This window comes from Salmo salar, chromosome 26, assembly GCF_965601325.2.
Source record: "Salmo salar chromosome 26, fSalSal1, whole genome shotgun sequence".
NCBI lineage: Eukaryota > Metazoa > Chordata > Actinopteri > Salmoniformes > Salmonidae > Salmo > Salmo salar.
Window position 1 is genome coordinate 20,735,823 of NC_138316.1, and position 20,673 is coordinate 20,756,495.

The 20,673-nt window shown below is 41.4% G+C and overlaps 1 protein-coding gene across 1 annotated transcript in view; it reads left to right on the forward strand.

Moving 5' to 3' along the window:
* The window catches only part of LOC106587342 (disintegrin and metalloproteinase domain-containing protein 10), a 106,887-nt gene that overhangs the window by 51,228 nt on the left and 34,986 nt on the right, over positions 1-20,673 (forward strand). The window contains exon 3 of the mRNA XM_014175660.3: positions 13,639-13,757. Within this exon, the coding sequence (XP_014031135.1) occupies positions 13,639-13,757 (119 nt within the window). The remainder of the gene's footprint in view (positions 1-13,638; positions 13,758-20,673) is intronic.

Consider the following 20,673-nt stretch of genomic DNA (forward strand, 5'->3'; position numbering starts at 1 on the left):
CACTTTCTGGACGTACGTGTTTAACTCTCTTCCCCCATACATGCTGTTGTTATGGTGGTCTCAAGTACCACTATCATAAGGCATGCTGCATCTTCTTGCAGTAAGGCTGACTCCATTTAGTCGACTTCTCGATTGTTTGATCGATAGGCTGTTGGTTGACCAAGATTTCTTTAGTCCAACAGTTGCAAAAACATATTTATTTTTTCATGGTGTACAAGACGCCTGTCTGATTTGCGCCTGTCTGAGTGGACTAATCCATTGTGGAGGCCGTGGGGATGGACCAGTCCATCAGTAACATGACACCTGTCTGAGTGGACTAATCCATTGTGGAGGCCGTGGGGATGGACCAGTCCATCAGTAACATGACACCTGTCTGAGTGGACTAATCCATTGTGGAGGCCGTGGGGATGGACCAGTCCATCAGTAACATGACACCTGTCTGAGTGGACTAATACATTGTGGAGGCCGTGGGGATGGACCAGTCCATCAGTAACATGACACCTGTCTGAGTGGACTAATACATTGTGGAGGCCGTGGGGATGGAACAGTCCTTCACTCTAAGACGTGCTACAGAAATTGTATATGGTTAAGGACAATGGTGCAATACTAACTAAAAATAAGATTATTTTATAACACATGCGTGTTCTCCCACGTTTGACACCGGTTGCTGACCGCGATTCTGAAACATCAGTATGCTGTGAAATTGATGCCTTTTCCTATACCATGTTGCTATGTGCATAATAGCAAAGTTAATCTTATATTGGTGTTGAGAACAATGCGGCGGAGGCAGCAGCAGAGTTAGGAGATGAGAAAACAGCCCTTGATTGTCGAAGAAGAGTGAGGAGAGGGGAAACCCCAGTTTAATTAGGTCTATAATCAATCGCATAACTGTTATGTGCCTGGCTTTATAAATCATCCATATTCACTACCAGTCAAAGGTTTGGACACACCTACTCACTCAAGGGTTTTTCTTTATTTTTACCATTTTCTACATTGTAGAATAATAGTGAAGACATCAAAACTATGAAAAAACACATATGGAAATATGTAGTAACCAAAAAACTGTTAACCTCTTACATCTAGCCGTTCCGCTAGCGGAACACCTGCTCCAATATCCAATGATAGGCGTGGCGCGAATTACAAATTCCTCAAAAATACAAAAACTTCAATTTTTCAAACATATGACTATTTCACAGCATTTTAAAGATAAGACTCTCCTTTATCTAACCACACTGTCCGATTTCAAAAAGGCTTTACAGCGAAAGCAAAACATTAGATTATGTCAGCAGAGTACCAAGCCAGAAATAATCAGACACCCATTTTTCAAGCTAGCATATAATGTCACAAAAACCCAGAAGACAGCTAAATGCAGCACTAACCTTTGATGATCTTCATCAGATGACACACCTAGGACATTATGTTATACAATACATGCATGTTTTGTTCAATCAAGTTCATATTTATATCAAAAAACAGCTTTTTACATTAGCATGTGACGTTCAGAACTAGCATACTTCCGGGGAATTTGCTAACAATTTACTAAATTACTCACGATAAACGTTCACAAAGAGCATAACAATTATTTTAAGAATTATAGATACAGAACTCCTCTATTCACTCGATATGTCCGATTTTAAAATAGCTTTTTGGTGAAAGCACATTTTGCAATATTCTAAGTACATAGCCCAGGCATCACGGGCTAGCTATTTAGACACCCGGCAAGTTTAGCACTCACCAATATCAGATTTACTATTATAAAAGTTTGATTACCTTTTGTTGTCTTCGTCAGAATGCACTCCCAGGACTGCTACTTCAATAACAAATGTTGGTTTGGTCCAAAATAATCCATCGTTATATCCGAACAGCGGCGTTTTGTTCGTGCGTCCCAGACACTATCCGAATGGTAAAGAAGGGTCGCGCGCATGGCGCAATTCGTGACAAAAAAAATCTAAATATTCCATTACCGTACTTCGAAGCATGTCAACCGCTGTTTAAAATCCATTTTTATGCCATTTTTCTCGTAAAAAAGCGATAATATTCCGACCGGGAATGTCCATTTAGCTAAACAGAGGAATGAAAACAAACCTTTCGGTCGACGCGGGCACGAGCCTGAGTCTCACAGTACTGTAACCAGCCACTACCCAAACGCGCTACTTTGTTTCAGCCAGTTCCTGCAAAGCCACGATTCCGCTTTTTGCCGCCTTCTGAGAACCTATGGCAGCCGTAGGAAGTGTCACGGGACAGCTAAGATCCTCACTCTTCAATAAACAGAGACAAGAAGAACGACACCTTGTCAGACAGGCCACTTCCTGCATGAAATCTTCTCAGGTTTTTGCCTGCCATATGAGTTCTGTTATACTCACAGACACCATTCAAACAGTTTTATAAACTTTAGGGTGTTTTCTATCCAAAGCCAATAATTATATGCATATTCTAGTTACTGGGCAGGAGTAGTAACCAGATTAAATCGGGTACGTTTTTTATCCAGCCGTGAAAATACTGCCCCCTAGCCATAACAGGTTAACACAGTGTCCAAAGAAGGGCCAGAAGTATACAGAATGGTGTCGTCTGCGTAGAGGTGGATCAGAGATTCACCAGCAGCAAGAGCGACATCATTGATGTATACAGAGAAAAGAGTTGGTCCAAGAATTGAACCCTGTGGTACCCCCATAGAGACTGCCAGAGGTCCGGACAGCAGGCCCTCCGATTTGACACACTGAACTCTATCAGAGAAGTAGTTGGTGAACCAGGCGACTTAATCGTTTGAGAAACCAAGGCTACTGAGTCTGCCGATGAGGATGTGGTGATTAACAGAGTCAAAAGCTTTGGCCAGGTCGATGAATACGGCAGCACAGTATTGTTTCTTATCGATGGCGGTTACGATGTCGTTTAGGACCTTGAGCGTGGCTGAGGTGCACCCATCACCAGCTCTGAAACCAGATTGCATAGCGGAGAGGGTGCGGTGGGATTCGAAATGGTCGGTAATCTGTTTGTTGACTTGGCTTTCGAAGACCTTAGAAAGGCAGGGTAGGATGGATATAGGTCTGTAGCAATTTGGGTCAAGAGTGTCACCTCCTTTTGAAGAGGGGGATGACAGCAGCTGCTTTCCAATTTATGGGAATCTCAGACGACACGAAAGAGAGGTTGAACAGGCTAGTAATAGGGGTTGCAATAATTTCGGCAGATAATTTTAGAAAGAAAGGGTCCAGATTGTCAAGCCCAGCTGATTTGTAGGGGTCCAGATTTTACAGCTCTTTCAGAACATCAGCTGAATGGATTTGGGAGAAGGACAAATGGGGGAGGCTTGGGCAAGTAACTGTGGGGGGTGCAGTGCTGTTGAATGCAGTAGGGGTAGTTAGGTGGAAAGCATGGCCAGCCGTAGAAAAATGCTTATTGAAATTCTCAATTATAGTGGGCTTATCGGTGGTGACAGAGTTTCCTATCCTCAGTGCAGTGGGCAGTTGGGAGGAGGTGTTCTTATTCTCCATGGACGTTAGTGTCCCAAAACTTTTTAGAGTTTGAGTTGCAGGAAGCAAATTTCTGTTTGAAAAAGCTAGCCTTGGCATTTCTAACTGCCTGTGTGTATTGGTTTCTAACTTCTCTGAAAAGTTGCATATCGCGGGGGCAGTTCGATGCTAATGCAGAACGCCACAGGATATTTTTGTGTTGGTTAAGGGCAGTCAGGTCTGGGGAGAACCAAGGGCTATATCTGTTCCTGGTTCTAAATTTCTTGAAAGGGGCATGCTTATTTAAGATGGTGAGGAAGGCATTTAAAAAAAATAACCAGGCATCCTCTACTGACGTGATGAGGTCAATATCCTTCCAGGATACCAGGGCCAGGTCGACTAGAAAGGCTTGCTCGTTGAAATGTTTCAGGGAGCGTTTGACAGTAATGACATTATTAGATTCAGGGAGCGTTTGACAGTAATGACATTATTAGATTCTTCAAAGTAGCCACCCTTTGCCTTGATGACCGCTTTGCACACTTGGCATTCTCTCAACCAGCTTCACCTGGAATGCTTTCCCAACAGTCTTGAAGGAGTTCCCACTTATGCTGAGCACTTGTTGGCTGCTTTTCCTTCACTATTCGGTCCAACTCATCCCAAACCATCTCAATTGGTTTGAGGTCAGGTGATTATGGAAGCCAGGTCATCTGAAGCAGCACTCAATCACTCTCCTTCTTGGTCAAATAGCCCTTACACAGCCCAGAGGTGTGTTGGGTCATTTCCCTGTTGAAAAACAAATGATAGTTCCAATAAGCGCAAACCAGATGGGATGGAGTATCGCTGCAGAATGCTGTGGTAGCCATGCTGGTTAGTGTGCCTTGAACTCTAAATAAATCACAGACAGTGTCACCAGCAAAGCACCCCCACACCATCACACCTCCATGCTTCATGGTGGGAACCACACATGCAGAGATCATCCGTTCACCTACTCTACGTCTCACAAAAGACACGGCGGTTGGAACCAAAAAGCTCAAATTTGGACTCAGACAAAAAGGACAGATTTCCACCGGTCTAATGTCCATTGCTTGAGCAAGCAAGTCTATTCTTCTTATTGGTGTCATTTAGTAGTGGTTTCTTTGCAGCAATTTGACCATGAAGGCCTGATTCACGCAGTCTCCTCTGAACAGTTGATGTTGAGATGCGTCTGTTACTTGAACTCTGTGAAGCATTTATTTGGGGTGCAATTTCTGAGGCTGGTAACTCTAATGAACTTATCCTCTGCAACAGAGGTAACTCTGGGTCTTCCTTTCCTGTGACGGTCCTCATGAGAGCCAATTTCATCATAGCGCTTGATGGTTTTTGCGACTGCACAAAGAAACTTTCAAAATTTCTTGACATTTTCTGTATTCACTGACCTTCATGTCTTAAAGTAATGATGGGCTGTCATTTATCTTGGCTTATTTGAGCTGTTCTTGCATTAACCAATTAGGGCTCTCTTCTGTATACCACCCCTACCTTGTCACAACACAACTGATTGGCTCAAACGCATTAAGAAGGAAAGAAATTCCACAAATTAACTTTTGAAATGCATTCCAGGTGATTACCTCATGAAGCTGGTTGAGAGAATGCCAAGAGTCTGCAAAGTGGTGATCAAGGCAAAGGGTGACTAATTTGAAGAATCTCAAATATATTTTGATTTGTTTAACAACCCTCCAGACGAGCTTCAATGCCATACAACTCTCCTTCCGTGGTCTCCAACTGCTCCTAAATTCAAGTAAAACTAAATGCATGCTCTTCAACCGATCGCTGCCTGCACCTGCCCGCCTGTCCAGCATCACTTCTCTGGACGGTTCTGACTTAGAATTTGTGGACAACTACAAATACCTAGGTGTCTGGTTAGACTGTAAACTCTCCTTCCAAACTCACATCAATCATCTCCAATCCAAAGTTAAATCTAGAATTGGCTTCCTATTTCGCAACAAAGCCTCCTTCACTCATGCTGCCAAACATACCCTCGTAAAACTGACCATCCTACCAATCCTCGACTTCGGCGATGTCATTTACAAAATAGCCTCCAATACCCTACTCAACAAGCTGGATGCAGTCTATCACAGTGCCATCCGCTTTGTCACCAAAGCCCCATATACTACCCACCACTGCGACCTGTACGCTCTCGTTGGCTGGCCTTCGCTTCATAATCGTCACCAAACACATTGGCTCCAGGTCATCTACAAGACCCTGCTAGGTAAAGTTCCCCCCTTATCTCCACTCACTGGTCACCATAGCAGCACCCACCTGTAGCACGCGCTCCAGCAGGTATATCTCTCTGGTCACCCCTAAAGCCAACTCCTCCTTTGGTCGTCTCTCCTTCCAGTTCTCTGCTGCCAATGACTGGAACGAACTACACAAATCTCTGAAACTGGAAACACTTATCTCCCTCACTAGCTTTAAGCACCAGCTATCAGAGCAGCTCACAGATCACTGCACCTGTACATAGCCCATCTATAATTTAGCCCAAACTACTACCCCTACTGTATTTATTTATTTTATTTATTATTTTGCTCCTTTGCACCATATTATTTATATTTTAACTTTGAACTTTCTTCAAATTATAAATCTACCATTCCAGTGTTTTACATGCTATACTTTATTTACTTTGCCACCATGGCCTTTTTTGCCTTTACCTCCCTTATCTCACATCATTTGCTCACATTGTATATAGTCTTATTTTTGTCTACTGTATCATTGATTGTATGTTGTTTTACTCCATGTGTAACTCTGTGTTTTGTATGTTGTCGAACTGCTTTGCTTTATCTTGGCCAGGTCGCAATTGTAAATGAGAACTTGTTCTCAACTTGCCTACCTGGTTAAATAAAGGTGAAATAAAATGTTTTGGTTACTACAGGATTCCATATTTGTTATATAGTTTTGATGTCTTCACTATTCTACAATGTCGAAAATAGCAAAAATAAAGAACCCTTGAATGAGTCGGTGTGTCCAAAATTTCGACTGGTACTGTATATCTACAGAAATATGATAGATCCTGCTTCTGTGCCTGTTTGAGTGTTTAATAGCCTACTGATTCCGTGAGCACCAACCACAATATTTCGGTCACATTTTTTTCACAAATTCAACTGTTCTTTGCTGTGCTGTAATAAAGGCTTTACTCTTTTTATTCTTGTTAGAACATCCTCTGGTATTACTTATAGTTAATTCAGTGTTAACACTGTTCCAAATAGTCAGAAATTATATTTATAATAATAACCCTCCTTTTTCTTGATCTCCTTCTTCTTAATTATTATTATAATAAGTTATGTCCTTATCATTAGTAGGCTTAGTATAGCAGACTTGTATAACCACCATCAAGCTGTAGGCCTAAAAGCACACCCTTTTTTAATCTTTATACCGCAACTTACTTAGGCCTATATTTCAATACTTTTATATAGGTGACTGTATCAATCAATCACTCATTCAATCATTCATTCCATCACACAGTATGCGAGTCATTCATGATTTGAAATACAATCAAGCGTTTTAATTTTAAAACAAAGCGAACCATAAATAAACTTCCATTTCAGCAATTGCATTCACAATGCCATTGTCATAAGAGTGTAATAAAGGCTTTACAAAAAAAAAATCATAATGTTAACATACTGTCTGTTACACTTATCATTTATTTACTGTTTACATTGTTCCAAATGGTCAGAAAGCTATAGTCATCTAACAGCACCTGTTTGGCACAAATAATATGCACCCAATGCGTGCTCCTTACCTTCTGTTTCTTTATTTCCAGTATTTTCCACAACTAGTCAAATGTATTCACGTCTTCTGCATCCATTTTGCTGTTGCATGTGTTCGGAGTTTGTTATAACCAATTTATTGACTTGTTTATGACATGCTACAGGTCAGGCCCTTTTGGTCATGTGCATGTGATGAATACATGTGTCACGTAAAGAGAGCAAGGGTTGAGAGAATGGGGAATGTTTTTCCTAAACAAATGAGGGATTTCCATAACTTTACAGTCAGAAATGGATGTAATTACGTTGCAGCTTCAGCAGCACGATAAACAATGTTCTGTGGTGTTCGCTGCAGCAGCGAGGAGAGGGCGACAACTGGAGCTAGTCACACAGTCACTTGCTGCACTGTGTTCATTTTTTAATTTTTTACAGCAAGTCTGAGCCTGGCACAATCAAATCAATTGCAGTCGGACTCCCTCTATTTGTCTTTTCATTATTTCATCAAACAATGGGCTTAAAGAGCGAGACAAGCTCACTGCATATAGTTGATTTGATTTAAAATACATGGGATGTGTCTATAAATGGAAAAATACACTTTGAAAATTTTGGTTGATAGAACAGACTCTCTGTCGACAAAGACTTTTTTTTGTGGTGGGTACAGCCCTACTAAGTAACTAAGACTGTCAGTAACTAAGACTGTCTTAGGGTGTGGTTTAGGGGAAGTGGTTATGAGTCAAGAGTGTGTTTGTATGACAAAAACAAACATTCCTGAATTTGATTGTTGGCAATATTGTGTGACTCACTGACTGTGAATGTCAACAGATTAGTCTGTACATTTTCTTTGACAGGCCTGGACAGTAGTCACAAGATATGCTATTTCAGTTTTATATACATGTGCAATCTTTCTTCCCTTTCACTCCTATTGTTGCCAGCGTTGTGTGTGAATCACATCATCCTCTCCTGACTGGGTTAGTTGTGTAACCAACCATGTGTCCACTAACACCCCATCTCCCTGGAGGGGAGTCTTAATCAGAGAGCTAATCTGGACAGGGATGCCCACGTCAAATACAGCTGCCATTTGTTACCCAGTGAGAGGGCCTGGGCCTCCCTCTGTTATCAACAAAGCAAATTAGGAGGGCTGTTGTTGTGAAGTGCTATAGCTGTGATTAACCTGAGATGGCCCGCTGTTCCTTCTTAGTTCAGGATGTACTGAGGGGAAATGGTCAGTAGTTTTTATTTTTTATTTGTCTTGTTCTCAGTGTTTACAAATCCGAAGAGAGAAATATGACAAGATACATTTTCACTGTCCGATCGTTGCAGACTCAATGGGTTACTTTTATTCACTAAAGATGCATGTTGTCAAATATGTGAGATTTTCCCAAATGTTTTTCCCCATGTCATTATTGGGTAATACAATGTGTAACCTTTTTATTTAGCTAGGCAAGTCCATTAAGAACAAATTCTTATTTACAATGACGGCCTACACTGGCCAAACCCGGACGACGCTGGGTCAATTGTGCGCCGCCCTATGGGACTACCAATCACAGCCGGTTGTGATTAGGATTGCAAAGGGTCGGAAACTTTCCGGTAAATTTCCAGAGATTTTCCATGGGTTGTTAAGCCCTGGAATTTTAGGAAATTTTGCTTAAATTCATCAAAAAAGTTCTTATAACAGTGAACCTTTTTTTTGTGGGATACACATGGCAATTCTAGGTCTTGTGGCATATTTTCGTTAAATTATCCTCAATTCAATGGAATTGCAACCCTCTGCATGCACAGTGCATTCTTCCATCACATGCAGTGCACTCTTCCATCACATGTAGAGCTGATTCTCAAGATCTTGCACACTAATGAGATGCTATTGAGCCCACTCTACTACACTGTCAGAGCCAAGGACTACATGCTTTCTGATACGTTTTGATTACAATACTGGGTGGGTTGAATATATTTTATGAGACATACATTTTTTGTTAACTAGTAAATAGTAGCCTACAGCAAAGTGTGTTTTAATCATTTCTAACTTGTTAACAATTTCTGCTAGTTAGTTTTTGCTACCATGTGGGTTTTAGCTTGCTTGAGCCTGCTAACTGAGGAGTGTTAATTCTCCTGTTTCCATATGTTTCATTTTAATTTATTCATTTTCATTCATCTTACAAAGGAATAGTTTAATCTAACTGCTTAACTATTTATCTGTACATGGAATTGTATGTGTTTTAATTTTAAATCTTTACAGGAAAATGCCACGGGCACTATCGATGTGCAGACATTTCACTGCAGCTAATGTAGAAGGAAAGGCTGTGTACATTTGCAAATACTGTGCCAAATCATATGTGAAGAATGCAACAAAGATGCAGAATCATCTGGCCAAGGGCATAAAGTTCCCACATGGCTCACAACAAGCAACCTCTGACAAAAGTCCCTCTACTTCTATTTGAGGTGAAAATGATGAATCAGACACCTTATCGATAGTAACAGCTCATGGTCCTCCTGGAATCAGAAGTGGGTTTTTTTGTTGACTCAATGGAGGAATGTAGTCAGAGAAATGCTGATGAATGTCTTGCTCGAGCTGTGTATGCAACTGGTTCACCTCTGCTCACAGGCAATGTGTATTGGAAGAGATTTCTGAATGTTCTTCGCCCAGCATACACCCCTCCAACCAGACATGCTTTATCTACTAATTTGCTGGATGCAGCGCTCAACAGAGTTCAAGTGAAGGTCAAGCAAATCATAGAGAAAGCAGACTGTATTGCAATCATCTCTGATGGGTGGTCGAATATTCGTGGGCAAGGAATAATTAACTACATCATCTCCACCCCTAAACCAGTATTCTACAAAGCACAGACACAAGGGATAACAGACACACCGGTCTCTACATTGCAGATGAGCTGAAGGCAGTCATCAATGACCTTGTACCACAGAAGGTATTTTCACTGGTGACAGACAATGCTGCGAACATGAAGGCTGCTTGGTCTAAAGTGGAGGTGTCCTACCCTCACATCACACCCATTGGCTGTGCTGCTCATGCATTGAATATGCTCCTGAAGGACATCAGGGTACTGAAAACAATGGATACACTCTACAGGAGAGCCAAGGAAATGGTTAGGTATGTGAAGGGTCATCAAGTTATAGCAGCAAAGTGAGAACAATAATAGCACCACATTGAAGCTGCCCAGCAACACCCGTTGGGGTGGTGTTGTCATCATGTTTGACTGTCTCCTGGAGGAGAAGGAGTCTCTCCAAGAATGGCCATATCACAGTCTGCCGATATGGACAGCCCAATGAAGAGGATCCTCCTGGATGTGTTTTGGGAGATGCGATGGATCATTGGAGATTGTTCAATATTGCCTTTATTTTGTTGTTCAGTGAAATCATCCCATGTGAAGAGTCAACTCATTTAATTAAAGTTAAATTCGTAACTAAATAGTTTTTATTTCTATTGGAAGGGTTGAATCATTTGCAATTATGTCTACTTATGATAAGGTAAAATGTTTGTTTCTGTCTTCATATGATATGGTAAATATATCCACTGCAACAAACATCTACATTTAAATGGTATTCATATTAATTTGCATGTATTTCTGTTAATTCCCATATATTCCTGTTAATTCCCACGATAAGTTTCCACCTCTGAATATTCCCCAAAATGTGCAACCCTAGTTGTGATACAGCCTGGATTTGAACCAGGGTGTCTGTAGTGACGCCTCTAGCACTGAGATGCCGTGCCTTAGGCCTCTGCGACACTGGGGAGCTCAAGTATAATCCTGTATGCATTCACTTCATTTGTTGACACAGTCAATCGGCTCATCTTTATGGACTCACACAGATGTAACCTACGAGTCTGTTCCATTTCATATCCTATTCACATGGATTAAGAGCCAGGATATTAATATTATGATTCATGACTGTTACGTGAATTTTCAAATCCCAATGCTAATAATTACCAATCAATAATTCTTGACTAATCCCCAAGGTTTGTAAGACACTGGGTTAATAATAATTAGGCAAGGACTCAGCATTCTGCAAAAGGTCTGTACAGTTTATTCAGAGAACGTTCTGCAGTTCATACACAAAACATCCATTATATACCAGGCTCCTCATTTACGCACACACATTACACACTATCACTAAGGAGAGTTAATCGTTCTTCCCCAGAACTCTCAGCACCGTAAATTCTTACCCAGCCGACAGTTTCATATCTCTGAGATTAGGGAAACCTAGAGGGTTCAAGCTAGGTCAGGTCAACCACAGTTTAACAGTTCTTGATGTTTACTTAAACACACAGACCCCCATTCCTCTCCTATCCTAGTCAATCTCATGAGACTTCTGCTTAACCCTCTAGTTACTCATTCTACAGGCTATATAGACCATATCCCTAAATTCAGGGTAGAATTATTTAATCATTACTCGCAAGCAGGAATTCCTTTAACAATGGCTCATCCTGAATAATGGTTGTTGAAACAGAGCAATAATGTCTATCACTTAAGGCCTTCCCACACTGTATGTGCGATGTAAAAAAATTTTTTTATAAATGTAATCAACCTGGCCAGATTTTATGATTTGCTTCAGTTCTGTCGTCACATTCTGCGATTGGTTTACGAGGCTGTGTCAGCCTGCAGCGGTGTGTTTGATCTGCGCATGTGCTAGCACCAGCAGCACAAGCCTCACTCTATGCTTATGCGTCAGTGAAGTGAGTTTGGTAAAAATGTAAGTATAGAAATAGTTTTCACATACAAACTTTATATGTCCGAAACTTCCCCAAAATAACATGGTCGCTGTGAGAGAATGTTTATTTTGATTGGGGATTTTGTGCATTTATCAAAATCCCATCAAGTAGCCCGATAGGAATATATCTATGTCATGTAAACAAGATATTAGGGAAATCGTTTTTCTTGCAAAGCATGTAAACGTTTCAATCAAACGTGTATTAATCTGACTATTCAAAACAGTCGTGTTATTGTGTGGCTGACCGTAACACCAGCCACACTATACGATAAAGGCTCAATTTCTGCCACTGTGAGAACTTTGTCGGAGCCAACGACCCATACACATGAAACCCAGTAGATAGTGCTGACGTCATCCACACATTCCTATGGAAAACTCCTGATGGCGCATGAAGCGAGAAGTATTTGAAATGCAACATGGGGCTGAATGGCACCAAAACATCGCTAAGGATCATGTTTAAAGTGGCCGTAACTGGAAAAGAATCATGGTCGGTAGTCATTTTCATCCTGCTCGCGTCAACCTTAATGTCTTTGGCATGATGGCGCGAGCCTCCTCGTAGCCTGCCAGCCCGTGATTGGTGTCAGCATGGGGTCCTGTGTGACGACAAGTTTTGTCAGAATGGATTACTATAAACTTAAATATCTCGATTTGTATCGAACTTTAAAGTCATTTAAATGGGATCGAACATAATCATAATAAACACATTTTATAGCCCAAAACGCCCCCCCCCCCCCCCAATAAAAAAAAAACATTAGGTGGTTCTGGAGATCGTAATTGACAAAGGCTTTCCATTGTAGACCAGGGCTTTTGGAACCAACCAGCAGAGCTCGTGACTTCAGTCTCCAGACCCGGCACTGGGGGCCTGCTATGACCGCACGTAGTGGTACTTAATCGGCAGACCTTGTCACACTGAACAAGCCAAGACGTCCGACAATAATTTACAACCTAAGAATTTGCCCACGACATGGATATTTTGTCTGGGAAAGCAAAAGGGTGGCATAAAACGGCTAAAATCCTACCGTCTGTGCAGGACTTTGGCTACCTTTCTACTCTAATCAAACCCTGTGGGCAGTAAAGAGAGGAATTTGCACAAACAAAAATTATTCAGAGTGATATGGCTATATCACAACCGGCCTTGATTGGTAGGCCCATAGGGCGGCACACAATTAGCCCAGCGTCGTCCGGGTTTGGCCGGTGTAGGCCTTCCATTGTAAATAATAATTTGTTCTTAACTGGCTTGCCTAGTTAAATAGAGGTTAAAAAATATAGAGTAATGATTTACTTGACCTGTGTTTTGATAAGAGACTGGTGTGATTCTCTGAAGGTCCCATCCCAGGCATCTGAGTCATCAGGACTTTATAGGAAATATTCTTCCTGAACAATAGACTTGTGTTGCTGAACTACCTAAAGAATTTGCTCATCCATTTAAGATGTTTCTCAAATAACAACCATTTTCTATTGTCTCCACTGAGAGAAGTTGATGAAGGCCCTATATGTCTATTTATTTAACCTTTATTTTCATTTGCTGTGAGCCTATGTGAAATGAAATGGCTTACAGCCTAGTAGTCTGTCAGTGTTGGGAGACACTGGATTTGGTGTTGTTACTTGCCCTAATCTTTCTCCTGTCATTCTGGCTGCATAGATCTTTTTTCTGAACCATGAGCAGGAATGTTGGCGGTACTAAACGGGGTCTGGGTAGTGTAGTAATGCATTTTCATGTTCCTCTCTTGCAGGCATTTCAATCTGCGGATGAAGAGGGACACCAGCCTGTTCTCTCCAGACCTCAAGGTAGAGGTATCAGGAGTGGAGGCGCCCTACGACCCCTCCCACATTTACACTGGAGAAATCTTTGGTAAGTCCAGCAATTATTTCTGGAACGACAAAGTCCTTGTGCACACAGACACAAATACGATAGTTACCAGGGAAACGCTTCCCACATCCAATTTGCTTTTGCGTTGATCTGTGGTGTGTGGGTGTGAGCCAGTGTGTTGTTGTGGGTTTGGTAGCGTTGGCGGGCTGGAGTTGTGCTTTTGAACGTTGTTAATGGATATCATTCTCCACTCCTCTCTTTGTGTGTGTGCGTATACGTTTGAAGAATGTGTTAGTCACGTTCCAGCCTCACATCCTTAGGATCCTCCCCCTCCCCATGCTTGCAGCAGAGCTCACATGTAACACAAGGGAAAACAAGGCCAAGGTGTGTCTGTCCGGTCATGTGACGTGGTGTGTTTGTGTGAAGCTCTCAGATCCGAGCGGGCTCATTTCCACTCCCACCTCATCATTCCCAGATGCTGTCATCTCTCTTCTCCTCTGCTGAACAGACTGTAATTCAAATCAGACTCCACTGGAGCACTTCTCATCTCTATCAAATGGAAATCTTGAGATCTGTGTCCTTTTAGAGAAGCAGCACTGTGTTGTTCCAAGGACATCGATGTTGTAGCCTTTTTCTCAGATGTGATTTGTAATGCAATGTAATGTTTGTCCAGACCAAAAATCCAGCAAGCTTTTTCTTGTCAATAATAAAGGTGGACATTCAAAGTTGGAATTTAGATTAAGTCAGAATAACTGTGCATTTACCCCACTGATGTATTCATTTATTTGTACAATTTCAGAATCAGAAATCTTGACGGTGAACTTCTTGTGCTCTGCTGTAAAGGCCATACTCTTTGTGTCACCTTTTAATCTCTCCAAGTGTTTTGTATTATTAAAATAATTTATTTTTTTACCCCCTGTTCCTTCCAATTTTCATGATATCCAATTGGTCGTTAGTCTTGTCCCATCGCTGCAACTCCCCTACGGACTCGGGAGAAGCGACGGTCGAGAGCCATGCGTCCTCCGAAACACGACCCTGTCAAGCCACACTGCTTCTTATTAGAACCTCCTTTTCTCCTGTTTTTCAGACATTAACACGTCTGCCAAGATCCTATTACAGTGATGTCATAAAAGCCCCACTCATTTGCTGTGCACTAGCTAGGTTTCCATCCAATTTGGAATATTTCATGCAAATATTCAAAAGTCTGGATGAAGAAATGTGCACATTTTCCCACCAGTGGTGTGTTTCCACTAAACATACTTGTACCAAATAAAAATCTGAAGTTCCATGTAGTGATGCACCGATATGACATTTTTGCCCTATACCGATATCCAATATTTTCCTTGCCAAAAAAACAGATGCCTATAACCGATATTTCAAATTTTAGCGGCCTTTTAAGTATTCTAGTATAGTTAAATAGTTAACACGCACACATGGACGCAGTGGTCTAAGGCATTGCATCCCAGTGCAAGAGGTGTCACTACAGTCTGTCGTTCAATCCAGGCTCTATCACATCCGGCTGTGATTGGGAGTCCCATAGTTTGGCGCATAATTGGCCCAGCGTCGCCCGGGTTTGGCTGGGGTAGGCCTTCATTGTAAAAATAATTTGTTTTTAACTGACTTGCCTAGTTAAATAAAGTTTACACACACACACACACACTGACCCAAAAGTTATTTTGTTGGGATTTACGCATGTCCCCATTACCAGTCAAACATAATCAAAACCTATTTCTTTCACTTACTTGCTGTGCTGTTATGATGTTTCATTTTCAACCAGGATTTCTATGGAACGCCGTTTGGGTCTTTGCGTGTCAAAAAAGATACACGTCAAATAACACTACTTGACGTGTCAAAAACACTACTTGACGTGTCAAATAACACTATTTGACGTGTCAAATAACAACACAGTTAGCTAACTAACTAGCTAATCCAAAATAACCGAAATCTATAAGACAGTTCTTATTTGATTATTGGTGGTCGGACCCATCTATGTGAAGCTAGCCACAATAAGGATTAGCCACAACAGTGGACTTTGCGATTAGCCTTCAAAATAAAAGTATGGCATAATTATATTTGCATTCATTTGCATCACTGTCAATTACATACTTTTATTTTGAAGGCAAATTCCACGTGTCTAATCCTTATTGTGGCTAGCTTCACAACACATTACCCGGTCTGGTAGAGCCTCACTAGACAGATGAAGCTAGATGGCTGCTTATAACGTTAGCTTTGGACAACCGGGTTAAATAGCTGGCTAGCTATTTATTTTCATGAACTAAAGTTCTGTTTCAATAGGCAAACAACAAGTGACAACCTAGCTAATACTTACTCACAAGGATTCCTAAATCATTGCTAAGAACAAGTAAAATGGTCATTGTTTTCAGGCTGGTTGTATTAGTGCTAGCTAGGTACCAAGCTAACGCTAGCTACCCCAGAAGTTGCGGTCGAACAAATTATGCTTTATTAACAACGCTGTTCGTGGCCAGTGTTTGCTTGTTTGCAGGCTTTTTTTGTACATCTGTCTTTTTTGACGCGCAAAGACCCAAACGGTGTTCCATAGTATGTATGTTGTGAAGCTAATAGCAGTGACGTTATTACTGTCTAAGTCCGGTAGGGAAACATCTGAAAAATAGCGCACTTGGTAGTGTGTACCGGTGCTCAACCAGTCGGCGAAAGCCAACTTCACCCACGACGGAGAACGGTTGATTGTTCAGGGCAATGAATTCCATTATTTTGGCTTTAATGGATTTCGGCTTTGAGTTGTCTCGCTGAAATTTCTTACTCTTTCAATTGAGTGCTCGATCCACACAGCAGACATTGTATGGGCTTGGTTAGGAATGCTGTGTTGCACGTGTAGCACAACATTTTACGTGCCGTTATTACGCCATGTACCAACATTATATAGGTATGCACGATTGCTTTAACATCGTTTTTTTAACATCGGCGTTTAACTAGACATCGGCCTATACCGATGTTGGCATTGTTAGCTAATATCGTCCGATTCCGATATGTTCACCGACTATATCGCGCATCCCTAGTTCAATGTGTTTCCAGTGCATTTTCTACTCTAGCGATCGTTTTGTCACAAACTGGTGCGATAAATAGTAAATGTGCCTACTCTGGTCTCGCAGATAGTCTACAATGTGGGTAGGCTAGTGCACATGATGAGATGATTAAGAGCTAGAATATTTGTTTGTCAAGCATCGATCATCATGTCACCAGAATAAGACCCTCGATATTTATTGGAAAGGAGCATCAAATTCATCACTGTGCACTTTCACCACGCTGCGAAGTTCATTAGCAGTCTAATAAACTGCATGGTTTCCCAAGTCGTAGTGGGAGGACCACACACCATATCATCGCGTGACACCAAGTGTACTTCTATATGATGGTTATTATATCAATATTTGGGCATAATGTCATTTCTACCACCATTTCTTGCATAATTAATTTTCATGACACAAAGATCCCACCTGTCAAACAAACACATGATCTGTAGGCATTTATAAACTTGAATCGAAACTTCCAGTTTCCATCACAGCTGTTGTGATTTTTGAAATATACACAGTATGCCTTTACTCGCATAAAAAGTGTAGATGGAAACGTGGTTACTGATAAGTTTAATTGCCAGACTCACTCTGGCTTACTTACAGAATAGTCTGAAGATGATGTTCATGTTTACCGAGGCCTTGATGTACGACAGAGAACCTTAGGCTTTACAAAATCAAATCTAAAACCTTGCTCCCCCCATTCTTTTTGTAACTGGACAGTTTCAATATGAGAGATGAAACGCTGCAAGGAACACATAATATTGTCCTCAAAGACCATGTTCCCCAAGCTTGATGAGCTTTTTGGCAGTTGCTAATCTTCAGAGAAATGGTGGTCGGGTAATCATCATGCAATCACGCTTCAGCAAGCAAGGCCGCTTGCCAAAGGCATAATTGCTGCAATAACAAAGTGTTACAAAAATGTAATACTGTAGAATACTGCAATTAGGGAAAAAGATTGCACTCAGAGTTGAATTGCAGTAAGTGGCAACATCTTTCTCTTCTCAACCCTTTTCTGTCTAATACAGTGCCTTCCAAAAGTATTCATATCCTTTGACTTATTCCACGTTTTGTTGTGTTCCAGCCTGAATCAAACAATTTATTAAATACACACAATACCCCATAATGACAAAGTTAAAACGTGGTTTTAGAAATTTTTGCAAATGTATTAAATGAAATGCAAACATTTCACATCCCTGGGTCAATACATGTTCTAATCACCTTTTGGCAGCGCTTACAGCTGGGAGTCTTTAAGAGCTTTTGGATTGTACAATATTTGCACATTTATTTTGTTTAAAATTCTTCAAACTCTATGAAATTGGTTGTTGATCTTTGCTAGACAGCCATTTTCAAGTCTTGCCATAGATTCGCAAGTCAAATCTGTGACTAGGCCACTCAAGAACATTCAAGGTAGTGTTGGTAAGAAAACTCTAGTGTATATTTGGTCTTGTGTGAATTTGTCTCCCAGTGTCTAATGGGAAGCAGACTTAACCAGGTTTTCGTCTAGGATTTTGCGTGTGCTTAGCTCTATTCCTTTTCTTTTTATCCTAAATAACTCCCTAGTCCCGATGCCTAGCATACATATAACATGATGCAGCCACCACCATGCTTGAAAATATATAGTGGTACTCAGTGATGTGTCGTGTTGGATTTTCCCCAAACGCTTTGTATTCAGGACATGAAGTTCATTTCTTTGCCACATTGTTTGCAGTTTTACTTTCTTGCCTTATTGTAAACATATTTTGTAATATTTGTATTCTGTACAGGCTTCCTTCTTTTCACTCTCATTTAGGTTAGTATTGTAGAGTAACTAAAATGTTATTGATCCATCATAAGTTTTCACCTATCACAGCCATTTAAACTCGAACTGTTTTAATGTCACCATTGGCCTCATAGTGAAATGCCTGAGTGGTTTCCTTACTCTCCGGCAACTGAGTTAGGAAGGATGCCTGTATCTTTTGTAGTGGCTCGGTGTATTGATATTACCGACGCACCGATATAACACTTTTTGCCGATTACCGATATCCTATATTTTCCTTGCCAAAAAACTATACCGATATTAAACATTTTTGCGGCCTTTTAAGCAGTCTAGTACAGTTAAATAGTTAACACACACACATGGACGCAGCGGTCTAAGGCATTGCATCTCAGTGCAAGAGACATCGCTACAGTCCCTGGTTCGAATCCGGGCTGTATCACATCCGGCCGTGATTGGGAGTCCCATAGGGCGACGCACAATTGGCCCAGCGTTGTCCGGGTTTGGCTGGGGTAGGCCGTCATTGTAAATAAGAATTTGTTCTTTAACGGACTTGCCGAGTTAAATAAAGGTTACACAAACACACACACACACTCTGACCAAAAAGTTATTTTGTTGGGATTTACGTATGTCCCCATTACCAGTAAAACATAATCAAACCTATTTATTTCACTTACTTGCTGTGCTGTTTCATTGTTCATTTGTTTAGTCGTTTCATTCATTCTCTTCCAGGATTCCAAGTTTCAGCTCTGTCTGTCCATGGCCTCTCTTCCTCGGTGCGCACTGTCACTGTGTCCCTTTCCATCTTGTAACATTTCACGTAAACCCTGTTTCTTGTCTGCATCGAAGTAGCGGTCCTTGTGCATAGCATCGAGCATGGTGGCAACACAGTAAAGAGAGAATGCCTGTTGAGCAGGCGTTTCAATGCCATGACAGAGGGTATCACGTCTGCTGCAGGCGCAGTTGATGAGCTTATTTCTCGAGTCAGTTGTTCGACTGGAGCTAGCTTAGTGGGTTCATGTTTCAAACATGTTCTCAAATGCCATTGAAATGGCAGCAGCGGTATGACAACCAGCACATTCATGAGCATGAAATACGACTTTCCTCAGTATGAAATCCTCGATGACCCACTGTGCTGTCAGACTCCGCATGCTCATGGGGCTGATATCGCTGGTCCGAATGTCAGTCATGAAGCTAATAGCAGTGACGCTATTACTGCCACTACTCCGGTAGGGCAACGTCTGAAAAATAGTGCACTTAGTAGTGTGTACCGGTGCTTGACCAGTCGGCGAATGCCAACATCACCCACGACAGAGAACGGTTGATTTGTTAAGGGCAGTGAATTCCATTATCTTGGCTTTAATGGATTTCGGCTTTGAGTTGTCTCGCTGACATTTTCTTATTCTTTCAAATGACTGCTCGACTTGTGTTTTTATTTTTAGGCCAGTTGAAAACAAGTTCTCATTTACAACTGCGACCTGGCCAAGATAAAGCAAAGCAATGCGACACAGTTGCACATAAACAAACGTACAGACAATAACACAATAGAAAAATCTATGTACAAGCTGTGCAAATGTAGTAAGGTTAGGGAGGTAAGGCAATAAATAGGACATAGTCACAATTTAGCGTTAACACTGGAGTGATAGATGTGCAAGTAGAGATACCGGGGTGCAAAAAAATTAATAACAGTATGGGGATGAGGTAGTTGGGTGTGCTATTTACAAATGGGCTGTGTATAGGTACAGTGATCGGTAAGCTGCTCTGACAGCTGATGCTTAAAGTTAGAGAGGGAGATATAAGTCTCCAGCTTCAGTAATTTTTGCAGTTCATTCCAGTCATTGGCAGCAGAGAACTGGAAGGAAAAGCGGCCAAAGCAGGTGTTGGCTTTGGGGATGACCAGTGAAATATACCTGCTGGAGCGCGTGCTACGTATGGGTGTTGCTATGGTGACCAGTGAGCTGAGATAAGGTGGGGCTTTACCTAGCAAAGACTTATAGATGACCTGGAGCCAGTGGGTTTGGCGACGAATATGAAGCGAGGGCCAGCCAACGAGAGCAAACAGGTCGCAGTGGTGGGTAGTATATGGGGCTTTGGTGACAAAACGGATGGCACTGTAATAGACTACATCCAGTTTGCTGAGTAGAGTGTTGGAGGC